This window comes from Dermacentor albipictus, chromosome 1, assembly GCF_038994185.2.
Source record: "Dermacentor albipictus isolate Rhodes 1998 colony chromosome 1, USDA_Dalb.pri_finalv2, whole genome shotgun sequence".
NCBI lineage: Eukaryota > Metazoa > Arthropoda > Arachnida > Ixodida > Ixodidae > Dermacentor > Dermacentor albipictus.
The window spans coordinates 358,593,463-358,610,673 of record NC_091821.1 but is presented as its reverse complement, the minus strand read 5'-3'; the positions used below and the strand labels follow the sequence as shown (position 1 = coordinate 358,610,673).

At 42.9% G+C, this 17,211-nt stretch overlaps 2 protein-coding genes across 3 annotated transcripts in view; one reads left to right on the top strand and one right to left on the bottom strand.

Moving 5' to 3' along the window:
• LOC139054597 (zinc finger RNA-binding protein-like) overlaps positions 1-2,153 on the bottom strand; it is a 94,432-nt gene extending 92,279 nt beyond the window's left edge. Inside the window, exon 1 of one of the 2 annotated variants that reach the window (XM_070531832.1) lies at positions 2,034-2,153. In XM_070531832.1, the coding sequence (XP_070387933.1) occupies positions 2,034-2,131 (98 nt within the window). In that variant the 5' untranslated portion in view covers positions 2,132-2,153. The remainder of the gene's footprint in view (positions 1-2,033) is intronic. The other variant, XM_070531833.1, reaches the window with a different exon arrangement.
• A 649-nt stretch (positions 2,154-2,802) lies between these two features.
• LOC139057510 (TIMELESS-interacting protein-like) lies at positions 2,803-17,032 on the top strand. Its single transcript, XM_070535883.1, has 6 exons — positions 2,803-3,038; positions 3,112-3,227; positions 6,526-6,601; positions 6,684-6,806; positions 14,761-14,970; positions 16,062-17,032. Exons 1-6 carry the CDS (start codon positions 2,976-2,978, stop codon positions 16,446-16,448), a joined length of 975 nt encoding a protein of 324 aa, XP_070391984.1. The 5' UTR covers positions 2,803-2,975; the 3' UTR covers positions 16,449-17,032.
• Positions 17,033-17,211: the final 179 nt, after the last annotated feature.

The following is a 17,211-nucleotide window of genomic DNA, read 5'->3' as shown; positions in this document are numbered from 1 at the left end:
ATTTTTTTTTTTGGTTACCGACTGAATGTGTCACATTAAGGAGAACATTAAAAAGTAATGTCCCCCTGTGCAAGACCACACTAATTCCGTAAGTTTCACGCTTGTACAGAAAATGCCAGGAACCACAGGAACAAACTTTCATGAAAGTGCACAGCCACTGCACACGCATACACAATTATCTAGGGCACTTCAAAGAAGCCCTACAGAAACTAAAGAATACCACAGTGGCTACAAAGCTTGGGATGAACCCTCTGTGGCTTCATTGTCCATGAGGCTGCCACTGTTTGGGCAGCCACAGTGCCTCCAACACAGTAGAAAATTTAAAAAAATTGCCTTGTCTGGTTTCAGTGTACTGCTCTAAGACCTCTAGACACGATGGCAATGAAGGATATGCCCTTTGAAGCGGTTTGCTGCTACGCTCGTGCAGCAGTGCCTGAAGTGGCTATATTCTTTGAGGTACATATGCATACACCGCCTTATGTGCTATCAGTTACCCCATGACTGCTTCGTAATCTTAACATCAGTAGTTTTCCCAATCTCCCCTGCATTTGAGCCTAAACCATGAGCAGCTAGGTGTACTGAAGTTACAGTGACAGAGCCCAATATTACCACACTCCAGCACAACACAAGGAATTGACTTGCCAATGTGAAGAAATGCATGGACATTTGCCCGAAGGTTTGCCTGAAGCTTGCAATCATCTAAAATCGAAAGGCACCGCATGCTTTGCTCATAGAATAAAGATCTTGTTTTAGGTTCTGTAAACAGGCAAGCACAATGAAATGACCAACTTTAAAGAAATTATCCTGCGAGGAAACATTCACGCAACTTTCCCGCTCACTATAGCAGGCGTGAGCTAGGTCTATAAGCACAAGAATGCTATCAGCGAGCACAAACATGCACCCAGCAGAACAAAATTTCGTAAGACCAAAGGCAGGCAGGAATATTCGCACATGGGTACATGCGCACATGGGCTACAACATCCAAATGTACTGTCACAATTATTACGGAATGTTCTCTGGGGACTGGGGTGCACAACTTGGTGCAATAAATGCTCATGCACAACCATACTAGAGGCAACGGTGCCTGATTAGGCATGAGCAGAAAATAAAGAGTGTGCTGCATGCCGGCGGAGGGGAGGGGAGCTGCGTGTAAATCGAACAAACCTCGCAATGTCCCACGTCGAGATCTGGTCTTTCGATATTGCGGGCAGCGCGTTTAGTCCCGAGAACAACTACTGATGGAAAGCTAACACGCAGACAGATTTGCGACAACTATGCCGGCCCTTGCCGCTTATTTTCTTTACGTAAGCGTCACCACACGTCTCGCAAGGCAGTCGGGTGCGGTCTTGAAGAAACAGGCACTGAAGAATCTCCAAGTAGTCACGGCGTCCCAGCGATACAGCGTAGTCACATTACTTACTAAGGCCCCAAACAAAAAACTAATAAACATGCCCAACAAAGGCCGCTCGGCATCTCATAACGCATCAATGCCACTCAACGTGTTTAATACGATGACAGTAAAGCTGCGTTGAGTACGGCAGCGTGACGAGCCCGTAAAGCAAACGAGTAAGCGTGAGCAGAAGAGCAGCACCTGCCAATGTTCAATAGACTGCGAAGCCCGGCCATTTATTGCTTCTTTTCACCATGAACTCTGCACCTCAGAATGAATAAACCTAGCCACTAAGCGCAGTTTATCCCCAAGTAGGCTTAGCTGCGCGGCGCGTACTGCTCAGTTGACGTAGCACACAACACGTTTGAAGCTAGACGCTACTAGAATGGACCTTGCCAAGATATTTGGTCTCCGGTAGAGCTTCAATAAAGATAGCAAGCAATCTCTTCAACGTAAAACAGAACGTTCAAAGTACAATGTGGAAAAGCGACGCCATCTTTGGAAGCGCACTCGAACGCTGCCGGCAACTAGGTTTTCCTTGGTAATTTTATAACTACAATGAGCAACTACAGTCTCCGCAAATTTAGATGCTTGACAACGCGGAACACTTTGAAAGATTTTGCAGAAATCGAGGGCTGCTTACCCATACTGTGCATTTCCTGCGGCGAATCCGAAATAGTTGTTCGCTGCCATTGCGGACAACCGATGCGAAGAATCGACGGCAAGAAAGGATCTGCACATTGACTTAACTCTGCATGTTATTTTCTGCCGCAGCGTGATGCTACCAAACAGTGATACAGAATCTTACACAGAATTGTGCAACAAACAGCACCTCATCTAAGCGCAAAATATTTATTTGTTCTGTAAAATATTTTCTTAATCTAATACATTTCACAAATGTTTAAGTGTTGCGTCAACTCGATTCCGCAGTCAACGTATCTTTAGACACATCTCGTACAAAAATGCAGCCCAAATCTACAAATATTTAAACTGAATATGTCAAAAATGAACTGAAAGTTAATTAAATAACGCAAAGTGAAAGCTGTGTCGCTAAACCATGAGTGCGGCTGCCTAAAAATCATTCTTGCGTCCAATATTGCAAATCTTGAAGGCCATACATTGCTGTAGTGTTGACGTTGAAAGTGATAGACAACTTTACCGATTGCTTTTGGCACCTGCCGTATGGCAAAAGCATGGCCTTTGAGATCTAAGTTTATAATTCTGAGGGTGATTTTGCAGAGAGAGATGTAGACACCGCCTATTACTCGAAATTCGCAGTTCAATCAGCTACAAACGGCGCTTTGGGGGCTTAGGTTTCAAGCACAGAGTTTTACACTAAAATATCAGCAAGCAACTGCATGGTCATATGCGTGGTTTCAAGTAGAGCTTCTAGCTAGAGGTGCTAAGGCCTCATCCACCATACTTTATAAGCAACAAAGCGCGCGAAAACTACGTTATCGCTGCCCGCATAGGAATTGTGGATTTATGGTGTTTATGCTAGTGTCTTTGAGCAGTGTTCTGTGAATCTACGCTTTGTGTACCGTTATTGCGTGGCCGAGGTGGTGAAAGTAGAAACACAAGAGCTATGGATGACTTAATGGAAGATTATCCCTTGGACGATGTCGAGAACGAAGACGGAGCTCCCGAGGTTGGCCTGCTACTAACGTTGTATGAGAGTATATAGCAACAACAGCTTCCTACCTTTCTTTTTGTTTTTCCAGGAATCTGCAGGAGCAGCGGACAATGGTTCAGAACAGGAAGAAACAGGGGAAAATATTAAACCTCCTGTGAAGAAGCGCGTCGTTACAAATCCTCGCCCTAAACTCAACAAGGATAGGTGAAGTTATTTCACTATACTTTTTTTCTTTCTTAGAAGTCGTCATAAACGAAGCTGTCATGCGCAGCCAATGCGAATCCAGTGCGGAAACATCGTCGTCCTGCGTGCTGTGTTTGCGCCACATATGTAATATTCTTGCGTTGCAGCGTGACCGAAGCACCAAGCGTGATAGTGCATGCCTAATCTGCGTCCAGATATTCATCAGCATTGACTCAACCACACTGGAAAGTGTCCATGCCCTATGACGTGCCTGCATCGATTTACAAGCCAGTTCGACTGATAACATTTTCTATTTATTTGTAATCACGATGTTTTGTACACATCGTGTGACAAAGATGCTGTGATTCAAAGCGCATGTACTTCTACGCTAACTTCAATTTTGTTTGCATCTCTTTGTTAACATCTATATGATAACTGTTATACTTACGCGTTAATGCACATGTTGTTTGTTTATATTAGGGACTCTTAGCTGTTGGTAGGCACTTAAATAAATTATCAAGCACCCTGTCACAGAGACACTTTCCCTGTGCCTCAATCAGTGCAGTTCAGGCACTGTTGTGTTGTTTCAAGTGCACGTGACTTTGATGCCGCTATGCTGTGTCATACCTTTTTGCTTCAATCGGGCTTCAATGAGCATTGAAGCTGCCTGTGCAACAGAGCTATAACTTGTAGAATCTTAATATTTGTTAGACATTCAGTGCATCATGGTGACATTATAAAAGGGGCAGGGGGCATGCTTGCCAGATGCTGGCACCATTGGTATAGGTGTATGGAGAAACCTTACAAGGATTGTGTTAGAAACCTAATCCTTGGTAATCTTGGAAGGTGGAAAGATGAGAAGGCACATAGAAAACATGCGAGCTTAAGGGCCACTTTTTCATGAACTTTCCATCATTTGCAGCCCCACTGAAGGGTAGATGCTTGTAAAAAAATTGTATTAAGCGCTTTTCTTTTTTAATTTTAGACTTTGGTTGTAAAATTACGCTTCTGTATTCTGTTTTCATATGTAAAAAAAAAATCAAGGCATTTTTCCGTCCACAATACTGCAAAAATTATTCAAATGTGAGCATAGTATCTGTAGGGGACTCATTCTTGTCATTCATGCCGAACTGATGAGGGTCACAACCGCAAGTTTTGCCCAGATGGTGAGCTTTCATTTAGCAAGAGCAAGCGAGCACTAGCCCTGACTGAGCCAGCACCGGCTAATTCTCCAGTTTCCACCAGTGCTCAGCTGAATTCACACACTCTTGTGGAGCTGGACACTTCTGTAGCCATACTGTGGCTCAACAAAGGCTTCAAGGAGGTTCTGCATGAGCTGGGCATCCTTCCAACTCTGGAGTTTATTCGCTCTGAGCAACCCCTCAGACAAGAAAAGAATCGGAAGGATGCCTGGAACACTGACAGCGGAGGCTAAATCTTGTTTCAGTGCAGCAAAAAAAAAAAAAAAAGCTTGCCTGGAGGAGGAAACTTGCTAGGGTTATGAGGATGCAGAAGGAAGCGTTCGAAGTTTTACGCTTCATTTGCAAAGACTGATCTGCATTTAGGCCAAATTTCATGCTAATTTACTGTCTCCTTTTGGCCCACTTGTCCTTTAAACAGGAGACAAAGAGAAATAGCTGTAAATTGTGCCAAAAAATGTTAGAAAACTGAAGGAAGAACTTGAGTTGGCTCTTTATACATCTCTGCCAGCATAGGCAGCAGTTTCTTTGTCCTTGTCTTCCTCGAAACGCCCTAGCGGTGAAAGCACTGTCAGCTGGGGCTAAATCTTGTCAGAGTGCAGCAAAGAAAAGCCTGCCTGCGGGAGGAAACTTTCAAGGGTTGGTTATGAGGCTACCATCAATGCAGAAGGAAATGTTTGAAGTTCTAAGTTCATCTGCAAACACTGGTCTGCATTCTGGGCAAATTTCATGCTAATTGGCTTAAAAAGCATGTCTAGAATTTTCAACTTCATTTTACCATTTTTCGATCTTGGGTTGTTCTCACTGATTTTGTGCAACAAAATTCTTGCACTTAATTTGACTTAATGTCAGGCAAATTTTGTGTGCACAAGGATGTGTAGAATGCATGTATTTAGGTCTTATTGTAATATTCAATAATTGCTGCCCTGTGCTTTTTAAGAAACCACTGAATGATTTGAGATTAAAAATTGTTTCTTCAAGTAGTAAAACTAAAATAAAATAATTCTTGAGCTTATTTACGAACTGCTGTCCATAAGGAGCAATATATGCTTTCTAATAACACTCTCCTGTGCCTGGTATGAAGCACGAACCTTGCACAAGAAACCACACTTTTTCCAAATTCTGAGGTCACAGAAAAATAACCAGATAAGATATTGGAAAACTGTTAAAACAAATATTCAAAAATAGGAGACTGAACTCTATATTCTGCATGCATTTCATTCACTTAGCTTTATTAATAAGGGAAGTGGGATCTCTGAGGAGCACTTCCCCTTAAAGCTGCAAAAGGGCCATTGTGAGAAAACAAATTATGCACCGCATGCTTTGTAGCAACAAAGGCATACATATTTATGGGACGTTATATAGCATGTTACTCTATTTCAATACAGTGTTTTGTGCTGTTTTGCACAACTTTTTCTTCAAATTTAAAGCAGAATTCCCTACTTTAGATATAACGATGCTCGCATTCATTATTTGAAGACAATATTTCTATCTGCAACATAATCTCGGGATGTGTTCCTAAAGGTTGTTGGTGGCTTTAACCCAATCTGCTTATTTTTATTTTACGTTATCATATCATATTATTTTGGCTCTGCACATGGCATTCCAGCAGGGTGTCGGTAGTGTTGCATGCAAACCAGTTAGGCAGAAGCGTATGGTTTTTTTTGGGAGTACTTGGGCGATGCGTAGGATTCCTTTTTAATGTAATAGCACATTTATTACAAGCGTGGTTGGGAGGATGTAGTCCAGAGTTTGACGAAAATGTGTCTGGCCAGGTAACATGATGATAAAATTGTTGTGGTCACTGACTAAGTCAAGGTGAAGAAACAGACATTTCGGAGCCTTAGGTTCATTGTTGATGCCAAGAAACCTGTGCGGGCTTCAAAACATCACTTGTGTTTGTTCACCTTGACTTGGCCAGTAACCACAACTATTTCATCAACATGGTTGGGAGGAAAAGCACCATAACAAATAGCGCTGTCGGCCTGCTTGGTCGTCAGTACGTACAGCATATCGTGACATCTCGCAAAATTCCTTTAGGACTGTAACCCCCCCCCCCACCTTCGTTCCTGTCCCAGCGCAGCTTCTGTGACTAAGTGAACGTTCGCATTCTATCGCAGGCTTGCTGGCGCCAAAGGGATACCTGAACTCTTGCGAATGTCCAAGAATGTGCACTGGCGCGGAAAAGGCCATGAGGTGATGTAACAGCAGAATGCTGTGAATGTTCCTGGCACCTGCTAATGTAACACATTTATTTAACTATGCACGATTATTCCAGCTCCACGACTTAGACACAGCATTGTCGCTACTTGAGCACTGGGGCCACCGCCTTTTTCCTCAGATGGACTCCGACAACTTGTTCAGTAATTTGGAACGACTGGGCATGAAGAGGGAAGTCCAGGTTTGTGTTTATACGTTACTTGTAGAATTGACTAAATTTACTCTAGGAGACATCCTCTCTCCTAACCCTATAACCATCATGTTCTTTTGAAGAAAAAAAAAAGCAATAAGATTTATAAGAATTATTTTTTATTATGCGAGAGTTTTGCACATTATCTAATTCAAAACTGTGATTTATGTCTGATTTATCTTTTTTTTTTACTGAATGACAATATTAGGGAGATAAGTTGTTTGTAAAAGAAGTTTTACCTTAGCAAACAAGCAGGTATAGAGTAATATCCAAATTCATTATAAAGAAAGGAATGTGAACTCCAAGCTAAATTAAGTGAGTGCCCTGTGTCAACAGCTGGTTGATGAATGCAGTTAATTTTTCACATATGTTATATACAATAGAACTGTGGCAGGGACAACCAGGCAACACTACTGGAAGGACGAAGTACTGATCGTAGTGCTAGTAGGATGATGGCAGCTCGTTAAGGGTTAAGTGCTCTTGATTGTAGGCTATTCACACACAAACGGCACACTCTGGTCTGAGCTGTTCATTAATGAAGACAGCTAGAAAAGTTTGTTGCAAGGTAACTGCATGTGGCTGAGTTTTTCATACTTAGGCAAATGGAGGTTTCTAGCTTTTCTTTTCTTTATGTTTTTTTTTTCTTTTGTCACAATTTGTTTAGCCTTCATGTTTCTTTAATAGGTGAGTTAACTTGCCCTTCAAATAATGTAAGTGCTGTATTTTCTGCACATTTAACTCTTACGCTGTAATACAGTTAAACCTTGATATAACGAACTTCAATAGAACTAAATTCTCGATATAGTTAAGTATTTAAATTTTCATATTCTCTTGTCATAGAACATCTATTTAGAACCTCAATATAGTGAAATGTGTTTGTATGCGATTTCAATATAACTAAATTTTGCTTCTGCAATAAAGGAATGCCGAGACAATAAATGGAAACTTCTGCAGACGCAGATGGTCAAATGATTGAATTACAAACAGCTGCTTGCAAACACACCTTTTAAATTGTGCACTGAGCAACAAGAGCGACCGCCAAAGTGGAGCCGCATCATGTTCCATATAGAGTCCAAATAAGATCCTGTCGTGCCCCGCGCACTTTGTGCTCTAGGTGTGCGTGAAAGTGTGTGAGGGTGAGGAAGAAAGATGGTGGCTTCACGAGTTCAGCCTCCACGCGTGAGCAAAGGGAAAAAGGAGGAGGGAAGCGTGCTCACATGGGGGGTGTGGTTGGCGTGCATAGCGAGTTCTGGCGCGTGTTTCGCCCGTGGCTGCTCATGGCTGTAAGTGCGGCTCAGTGCGTACACAGCCACACACCCTGCTTTAGAGGTGATCTGCCGCGTGTGCAAAGAGGGGGCGTACCGAGACTGCGTGGCGTCATGTAAGCTGTCTTCCCACGCGTTTAGTATTGAAGGTTGCGTAATCTCGAGTTTCGCTGAACCATTGGAGCGCGAGGCAGACGAAGCATTCGCCCCCACTGCCGGTGCTTTTCATGATGGCGTTGTCCCAGTGCTGGCGACGCTATCAGCCGCGGGGGTGGAGTGCATGCGAAAGTGTGGCAGGCTTTGCTTAATTTGTACTGGCGATGTGAAGTTATGGTCAACACGGCATGAAACCGTATCATTCGTCGCCGACTCCCAAATTCATCAAAATGCATTGTTTTCTCCTTAAAATTAGCTTTTTTTGATTGCTTGATAATTCGGAAAATTCTACAGCCCTTTTCCATGTCAGAAAAATCGATCGGTGACTATACTTAACTTATAAAAGATCAAATTTCAGTATAACAAATATAACGAAACCTCGATATAACTTTGTTATATCGAGATTTAACTGTACGTCGTAACAAATAGAAAATAGTCATTGCACCCCCTGATGTTCAGCCCCATTGCAATCACTCTGCCTTGTATTGTGGGTACATACAAGTACAAGGGTCAAGCCTCGCATTGGCTTCTGGACTGTATCTATAGTATTTATGATGTGAAATAAATAAAATGATATGAAACAATATGAGGTAAGAGTGGCGGCATCAAAATGTAGAACACATTTATTCTTTAAAGTACTTTGCACAGGACCACCGAGAATGAAAATGGGGGAAGTTGCACCAGTGATTCACAACAACAAAAGTTTTTTCAGCAAACATTGTCTTCGTTTTCAACCTTTCAGGCAGAGTGCTTTTCCCCGCAGGGGCGCCTGCGTGAGCAGGCGTTTGGTATGTTGCGAGCCCATGTACCCGAGCACGTGAGGGTTGGACCCTCCCGTGCCTAGCCGTGCGTGGCTTAGTCGTGTCTGGGAAAAGGGAATCCTAAGGATTGAGCCAATGCTGAATGCTCGGACCTTTAAGGCCCCCCAGCGGAGGCAACATACCTCTTTGGCCTCTGCTTCACTTTGAGGGCACCTCCAGATGACCCACCTGGGGGAAACCGGCAGTCACCTTCTCCTGTCCCCCTCTGCTATGTTTTTCTTTCTCTCTCACTTTCAATCTTTCCTGTCTACTACACACTTATTCTTACTTCCAAATTTTCGGGCGGTAAGGGTTAACCGTGTGTAATATATACAGTCTTGGGTATATGCATTAGATTATAGTGGCTGTGTATAGCTGGCGCCTGCAGGTTTCTTGGGACCTGTAACGTCCCCTCGTTGGGCTCGGTGGTGGGTGGCTGCCACTGCCGAATTTTGAAACCATGTTATGGCAGGAGTGTTCGCCCGACTTTCAGATTGGCCTCTGAAAAGAGGTCGCACCAAAGCAACTTTCCACTTCTTTCTGAAACCAAACGAAGACACATTCCCAAAATACCATCTTCTTCACAGTGAAGGCAACACAACCATAAGAAAACTGTTACCATTCTAGTTTCTAAATGCCTAGCAAATGCGATTGGACCTAGCTACAAAGCCTCAAAAATAGCTAGCAGAGCCCTCCTCCTCGAACTGACCAAGAAAGATCAACTTGAAAAGCTCACTGAACTGAGCAGTATTGGTGACATTAAAGTGACAGTCTCTCCGCATCGCTCACTCAACACAAACAGGGTAGTTATATCAGAAGAAGACCTCCTGAACCTCAGTAATGAAGAGCTCCTTGAAGGATTTCAAGAGCAAAACGTACAAAGGTACAAAGAATCATACTACAACGAAATTACCAACAAGTCCCCGTGAAACATGTGATATTGACATTTGGTACCAGTACTGTAAGCAGGATATTTGAATATCAACGTCAGACCATACATACTGAACCCGAGGCGGTGCTTCAAGGGCCAGAGGCTCAGGCATGCATCACAATCATGCAGAGGCAAAGAAACATGCAAAGTGTAGTACTAATGACCATCCTTCTGATGACTGCTATGCTCCCATGCAATGTGTCAATTGCAAGGGCGATCATTCAGCTCACTCATGGAGCTGCCCTTGCTGGAAAAAAGAAAAAGAAATAAATCGCAATCACGATAAAGGAAAAGATCTCATTCTATGAAGCAAGGAAAAGGCTAGGGTACTTACCTCAAGTAAGCTATGCCAGTGTAGTGCGCCAAGGGGCAGCGCCAAAGCGGTTTCAGGAGTCTACCGGGTCCATGTCCGGTATTTCTGTAGAAACTCTATCGGCCCCCTTGGTGGCTACAGCTAGTGCTGCTCCATCATCATCATCAAGGACGCCCCGGCAGACCCCAGTGTTGCAGGGCCCAAAGTTGAACTGAACTTCATCGCCCGAGACGCATGTCTCGGCGCCTGGCTCTCGATCATCCAGCACTTCAGAGAAGGCGATGGAGATTGACCCGGAAACCCCGACGCCATTGATGCCAAAAGATCCCCGCTCTTTGCAGCGCACCAAGAAGGACGAACTTCTTGTGACCGCGCCGAAAAAGGGACAGGTAACCTAAATGGTTACCGCCCTAGATGAGAGTAATCAACTTTTTAATACATGTCACCTACAACTTGTAAGCTCATGCAAATAAGTAAATATTTTCAGTTCCATTAAAATGGCTTTCATCATTCATTGGAATTGCAGAGGCCTAATCCACAATCTAGGTGGCATCAAAGACATCATAAATGAGTTATCGCAAGTAGCATTCTGCCTTCAAGAAATGAGCTTAGGCCCCCAAAATACGCATTTTCTTATTTTACTGTCGTACGAAAGGACTGCAAACACTCCAGCTGTCTATTAGGAGGTGTCACTGTTGTTGTCCAAAGTGGCATCCCCGCATGGAATGTTCTAATAAATACTCTGTACGAGGCTGTAGCTGTCACTGTTTCATGATTGAAGACTGTCACTATCTGTTCGTTGTACATGCCTTCCCATAACCATTTCACTGCTCGAGACCTGGAAAATATAACTGACCAGTTGCCAGAGCTTTTTGTTTGAGTAGGAGATTTTAATGATCATTGCAATCTTTGGGGAGCAATAAAAATGACCAAAGAGGACAACTTATTGAAGATTTTATTTTAACAAACAACATCTGTCCTTAGAACTCAAGTGTGCCACCATATTTTTCAGCGAGTTCACATAATTTTAGCTGTCTTGATTTAGCACTTTGCTCACCGGTTGTTCTTACTGATTTTAAATGGGAAGTACTGGACACTTCATATGGCAGTGTTCATTTGACTGCTATTTTCAAACTCGCATCAATGCTACCCATAACACCTCATAAACCGCACTGTTGGAAATTAAAAATGGCAGAATGGTCTGTTTTCACCGAAAGTGCCAGGCTGGAGGAGCTCATTTTGACAGATCTAAGCATTGATGAAATTAATGAAAAATTTACCAAGTGTATAACTGCCGAAGCTGAAATGGCTATTCCTCAATCTTCTGGCATTGTTCATAAACAGCTCAATCCTTGGTATGCACATGAATGCACTGAAGCAAAAAAGCAGCAAAATAAGGCCTGGGGAATCTTGTGTAGATACACTTGGCAACTTTCTGAATTTCAAACAAGCCAAAGCAAAAGCTCGATACATTCAGAGACAAGTCGAAGAATTGTCATGGCAGAAATACATGTCTACAATTAATAGCGCCATCACATCCAAAAGGATATGAGAATAGGTCAGGAAGTTTATCAGTAAGACATTATAAATAAGCACGATACCCTTACTTACACCTGATGCTTGCGCACCTGTCCCAAGCATTCTTAGATGTTCTCCTTAAACGTTTCAATGAAATGTTTGAATCTGAAATTATGCCATAAGGTTGGAAAAATGCAATAGCTGTGCCTTTTTTTAAAAGCAGGCAAATCCCCCACGTCCCCAAGCAGCTTCTCACCCATTGCCCTGACAAGCTGTTTGGTTAAATTGTATGAAAGTGTCGTAAATGCAAGACTAACATTCACTCTTGACATAGGGAACTTAATTGGTATAAAAAAGGCTGTTGAACGACTGACCACCTTGTCTGGCTTGAACATAAAATATGTGAAGCATTCTTACTCAAACAGCACTGCCTGACAGTGTTCTTTGATCTAGAAAAAGCCTTTGACACCACTTGGAGATTTGGAAATCTTACGTGACCTTGCCGCTTTAAGAATCCGTAGCAAAATGCTAAACTGTCTCGATGATTTAATGTCCAACAGAACATTCCAAATCTGTCTAGGCACTGTGCTCTTGCACATATTTATCCAGGAAAATGGCATGCCACAAGGTTGCATACTTAGCACAATGCTGTATAGTAAAAATGGCCGGGATGAAGCCTAATGGATGCACTGTCACACTCCACTCAGTCGGCTCTGCCGGAGCCAGGGCAGCATTCTGGCATCCGCTGCTTGTATGAGGGTTGTGCACACACGTTACTGTTTGTGCTGAGCAGCTGTGGCCGTACCACACGGTGGTGCATGCACTGGTCTGAGTGGAACGAACAGGAAACGCCAATCAACCTGATCCTTTTGGTATTGATGAATGGGAACAGTTTTCTATCAATCTCATCTCGTGCACCATTGTGCCAGTGTTGTTACATGCTTGGTAACTGCTGGTGCGCTATTTCTGCTGTGCAGCAGCAGTTGTATTGCCGCTATGTATTTGAATGCCATGGGAGGAGCTCGAGCACAACACTAAACCTTACTATTGCTTTCAATGCTTCGCCTTCGGGTTTTTTTTGGCATTAAAAATGGTGTAGCTTTGGTAATCCAACTCTCTTTTGTGAATACAGTTAAACCTCGATATAACGAAGTCGGTGAAATCGGCAGTTTGCTTCATTATATAGAGATGTCATTCTATTGAAATTCGACCTTTTATGCTAATAAGTACAGTTGCCAATCTATTTTTCTTATACAGGAAGGGGCCGCAAAAATTTCCGAATTATCGGCCAATCTAAAAAAGCTAATCAATGAGCAAACAAATCATATTGATAAATTTGGCTGTTGGCGATGAGTGACAAGGTTTCATGCCATGCACATTGACGATATCATCTCGGCGGTACGAATTAAGTGAACCCAGCCACGCTTTTGCATGCACTCTGCCCCCGCGGCTGATAGCGTCACGCGCACTGGGACGACGCTATCGGGAAAAGTGCCGGCAGCGGGGAGCGAATGCTTCGTCTGCCTCTCACTCCAACAGGTTATCGAAACTCAGAGATTCAGCAACCTCGAATACCAAACACGCGGCAAGGCAGCTTACATTGTGCCTTGCCGTCTTGGCGCCTGCTCTTTCCGACAGATTACCTCCAAAGCAGGGTGCAAGGCTGCGTATGCACTCAGCCACGCTTACAGCCATGCGCCCCAGAAATCGAGATGTGCGCCAACTTACCCTCACTCCGCCCCTCGTGCGCTCTTGATCGCGTTGCTGCGAGCTGGCTCCCCTCCCTATTCCCTTTGCTCACGCAGGTAGGCAGCACTTGTGAAGCCACCATCTTTCTTCTCTCACCCTAGCACACTTTCACTCGTGCCTAAAGCACACAGTGTGCAGGGTGCAGTAGGATCTTATCGCATTTGGACTTTATGCGAAATATGATGCACTTTGGCCTCTACTCTTGTCACACGGCGGGCGATTGGAAGGTGCGTTTGCAAGCACCCGCTTGTAATGCAATCGGTCTGCGTCGTCGGAAGTTTGCATTTATTGTCTTGGCATTCCTTTATGGTGGCAGTGAAATTTCATTATATTTAGATCGCATACAAAGACACTTCGTTGTATTTTGGTTCTAAATACATGCTGTTCTATGGACAAGAGGTTATGAAAAGTTAAATACTTCGTTATGTCAAGAATTTTGTTATATTGAAGTTCGTTATATTGAGGTTTAACTATATAATGAGCATTACTGTGACTTAGAAATTAGAAAGGATTAAATTTTTGTCTCTGCTCCTGCAGGTGGAAATGTGGGGACACTCACTTTTTCTTTTGACGTTTGCTTTGAGAATATTTCGCTTCGGTTTCCCATGATTGATCTTAGTTCATGGTAAGAAAGTTTGTAATGCTGTACCAGCTGTATGGATAATCCTGCATCTGTTCTAGGTCAGATGTTTACCTTATGACCAGGTGCATATTCATATTATTATTATGGCACACTCTTATATAATGTTTATTTTTAGTTTTGCGTGATGACAAGGGTTGCTGCTGTGTGAAGATACAACAGCTGATGCTCTAAAGATGCCATTTTCAAAGATATATTTGTAAGGTCTGAAAAAGTATTTAAGATTGTTGAAGTGCATTGATGATGACTACAAGCAAGTGGACACACACAAGCACTTGTATACACACACACAGCGCTTGCGTGTATCCACTCGCTTGGCCTCGTTGTCAACACTTTTAAACAATCTTAAGTATGTCTTACCTTACCAGCAAGGCCTTACATCAATGCTTGTCTGAAAAGCACCAAAGTGTGGCTCTGGCACTGCTTTGGTTATTCTGATTTCTTATACATGCAACATTCTTTTGTGTGTCATTTTTGCCAATGAAAAAGCTTTCTAGAGCATTATAAACTGTTGTTTCTGGACTTCTTGATAATGTCGATGCGTGACAGTGTGGTTGTGCTATTCTGTGACAGACATACATGCGCAAGTTACGGATGGGCTTGGAAGGTGATGTTGGTGAACAGCTGCAGTTTGGCGAAAACCTAGATGATGGAATAGTGGAAGAAAAAGATGAAGAACAGCCACCGTTCGAGGACCCCTTTTCATCACTGCTTGCTGAGGGTCCGCAATCAACCAGCCAACAAGTACTCCCAGCAGCGCCACCCTTGTCTCAGCAGCCCAAGGTAAAGTGCTTTGAGGCGCTCCTTGTTTCCCTTTTTCTCAAATGAAACCCCCCCCTCTCTCTCAGGTTGCTGCAATAGAGTAGTTTTTGGAAATAGCACTACTAGCAGCTGGCAACCATTTATAGTGCAATTATTGTTCCAATAATTTTGAAAAGGGGGCCAGTGCTGCCATCTCATGGCGCTGTGCTTCTCAAGGCTATTTAAACAAATTTATACACACGGAAAAAGGAATTCAAAACACATTAAAAAAGGCAGCCCATTCAGTCAACATGTTTCTTGTACGAGCTCATTGTCTGTAATTTAGCCCTTTAAGGATTGGTTGGGCCTTTTGAGTGAGATGGGACTTCTGTGTGGGTCAAATAGATATCAATTAAGAGGAAGCTTTAGCTCAGGTGCTCCTATCTAAATACATGTAAAAGGAAAATTTGTTTTTCTCAGCAACCACTGCACCAAATCTGGCAAAATTTGTTCCATTTAATAGAAAAACTTTAAGTCTAGTGACTATTGGTTACAAATTTTTGATTTAGGTTGTCAATTTTTTACTCAGTGGCCAAAATAGAAAATTTTCAGAAAACGAAACTAACAAGTTTACAACTCTGTAACTCACCAATGAAAGTGATATCACAATTATGTAAACTGCATCTAGTAGTATGTCTAAAGCGGCAAAATTGATATGTTACACATGAATAAGTTTATACAGACAAGTCAGCAGCATCAAATTCCTTGACAAAGTAAGTGTGCTCTAGAAACAAAGGCTTTTTTGTCAGTCTTTGCTGTTCCGACTTATCTGCTGCTTAAGTGCACTTTGTCTAAAGGTAAATCATCGTTAATAAACTACGTACATATCCCAGAGGAGGCATGTGCTCAGGGCAAGCTTTAAACAAAATGAGTGCTACTCTCCTCTCCCCCTCCCCCCACCCCTATTTTGTGTCTGCTGGATTTTTACTAATTTTAAAGTTCACAGGTTGGTAGGTACTATTTTCTCCATTGTCAATAAGTGTTTTCTGGCTTACTTGAATCATTTGCATTGTTTTGTGATGCTGCCATTAGTTACCATCAGGGGCTCATCCACCTATACCTTTCTGTTCCAGGACATAACTGAGGAGCTACGTGAACGCATGGAGAGGAGTAGGCAACAGGCACTAGAACGTCGACGTTTGAGGCTGGCACAGCAAGAGCTGCTGTCAAGAGATATGGATACAGAGGAAGCAGACTTTGTATCGGCTTTAGACAGTGTTGCAAAGGGCGAGCAGGAGACTGATATGCAGGAGGACACTATCCATCACCAACCTGAGGAATGTGAAGACCATGGCATATCAGAGGCAGCCATCGCATTGGGTTCAGACAGTGTTTCAAGTAGAGGAGAGCAGGCTAACACTCAAGAGACCATTGAAAGGCACTCAGAAGACTGTGAAGGACACAGTGCAGCAACGACTGTGTTAAAAGTTGCACCAGTTGTTAGTGACAATAGTGAATGAAGTGGAGAGTGAACCTCGGTGTTATGATGCAAAGACTTCTGTGTTGTTTGGAGCTCCTAGCTGCCTTTCAGAGATGAGAATTTTTAGAAGAGAGCTGAGGACTTTTTCTCAGGAATGACTGCGCTTCTGATGGGATTGTAATTGCTTCTAGTGACAAGTAACATTTGGCACCATGGTGAGTTACTTTGACTGTGTTAAATTTTCTGCAGCAAGTACTGTTGTTTGACCTATCTTTCATTGTCACTTGGTGACTCAGATGTTTTTGAAGCACTGCCTGTTACACTAAAATCCCAGAGGTAGGTCTGCACAAAGCAGCAGGCACTAGTATTTCAGATACTACCCTTCCCCCATGTACAGATTTTTTTAGATGGCTTATGTCAGTTTCACAGCAACATTGCTTTTTGGACATTGCCCTTTGTCATGAGTAGCCAGGCTGGATGTCGATTTTAGTAAAGTTGTAACTGTAAATTGAAGTTGCTATTATATAGTTTTCACCTGTTCAATTTATGTTGTGAAGCCAAGTGAGAAGTGTATTTCTTTAATTTTTGTTTCCATTTACTGCAAATAACAGTGAGAGAGAGAGAGAATAAACATTTTTATTAGGTAACTGCAGCTTTGGAGAGGCGTGCTCATTCCAGAATGCCTTGAGCTCGGGCCGTGTCCTGAGGCCTCCCAATCAACCATCGCTGATCCTTGAGGTCGAAGCTGACCAAGGCTCTCTCCCAAAACTCGTTGGTGTGGTAAGGGTTTGGAGGATTTAATG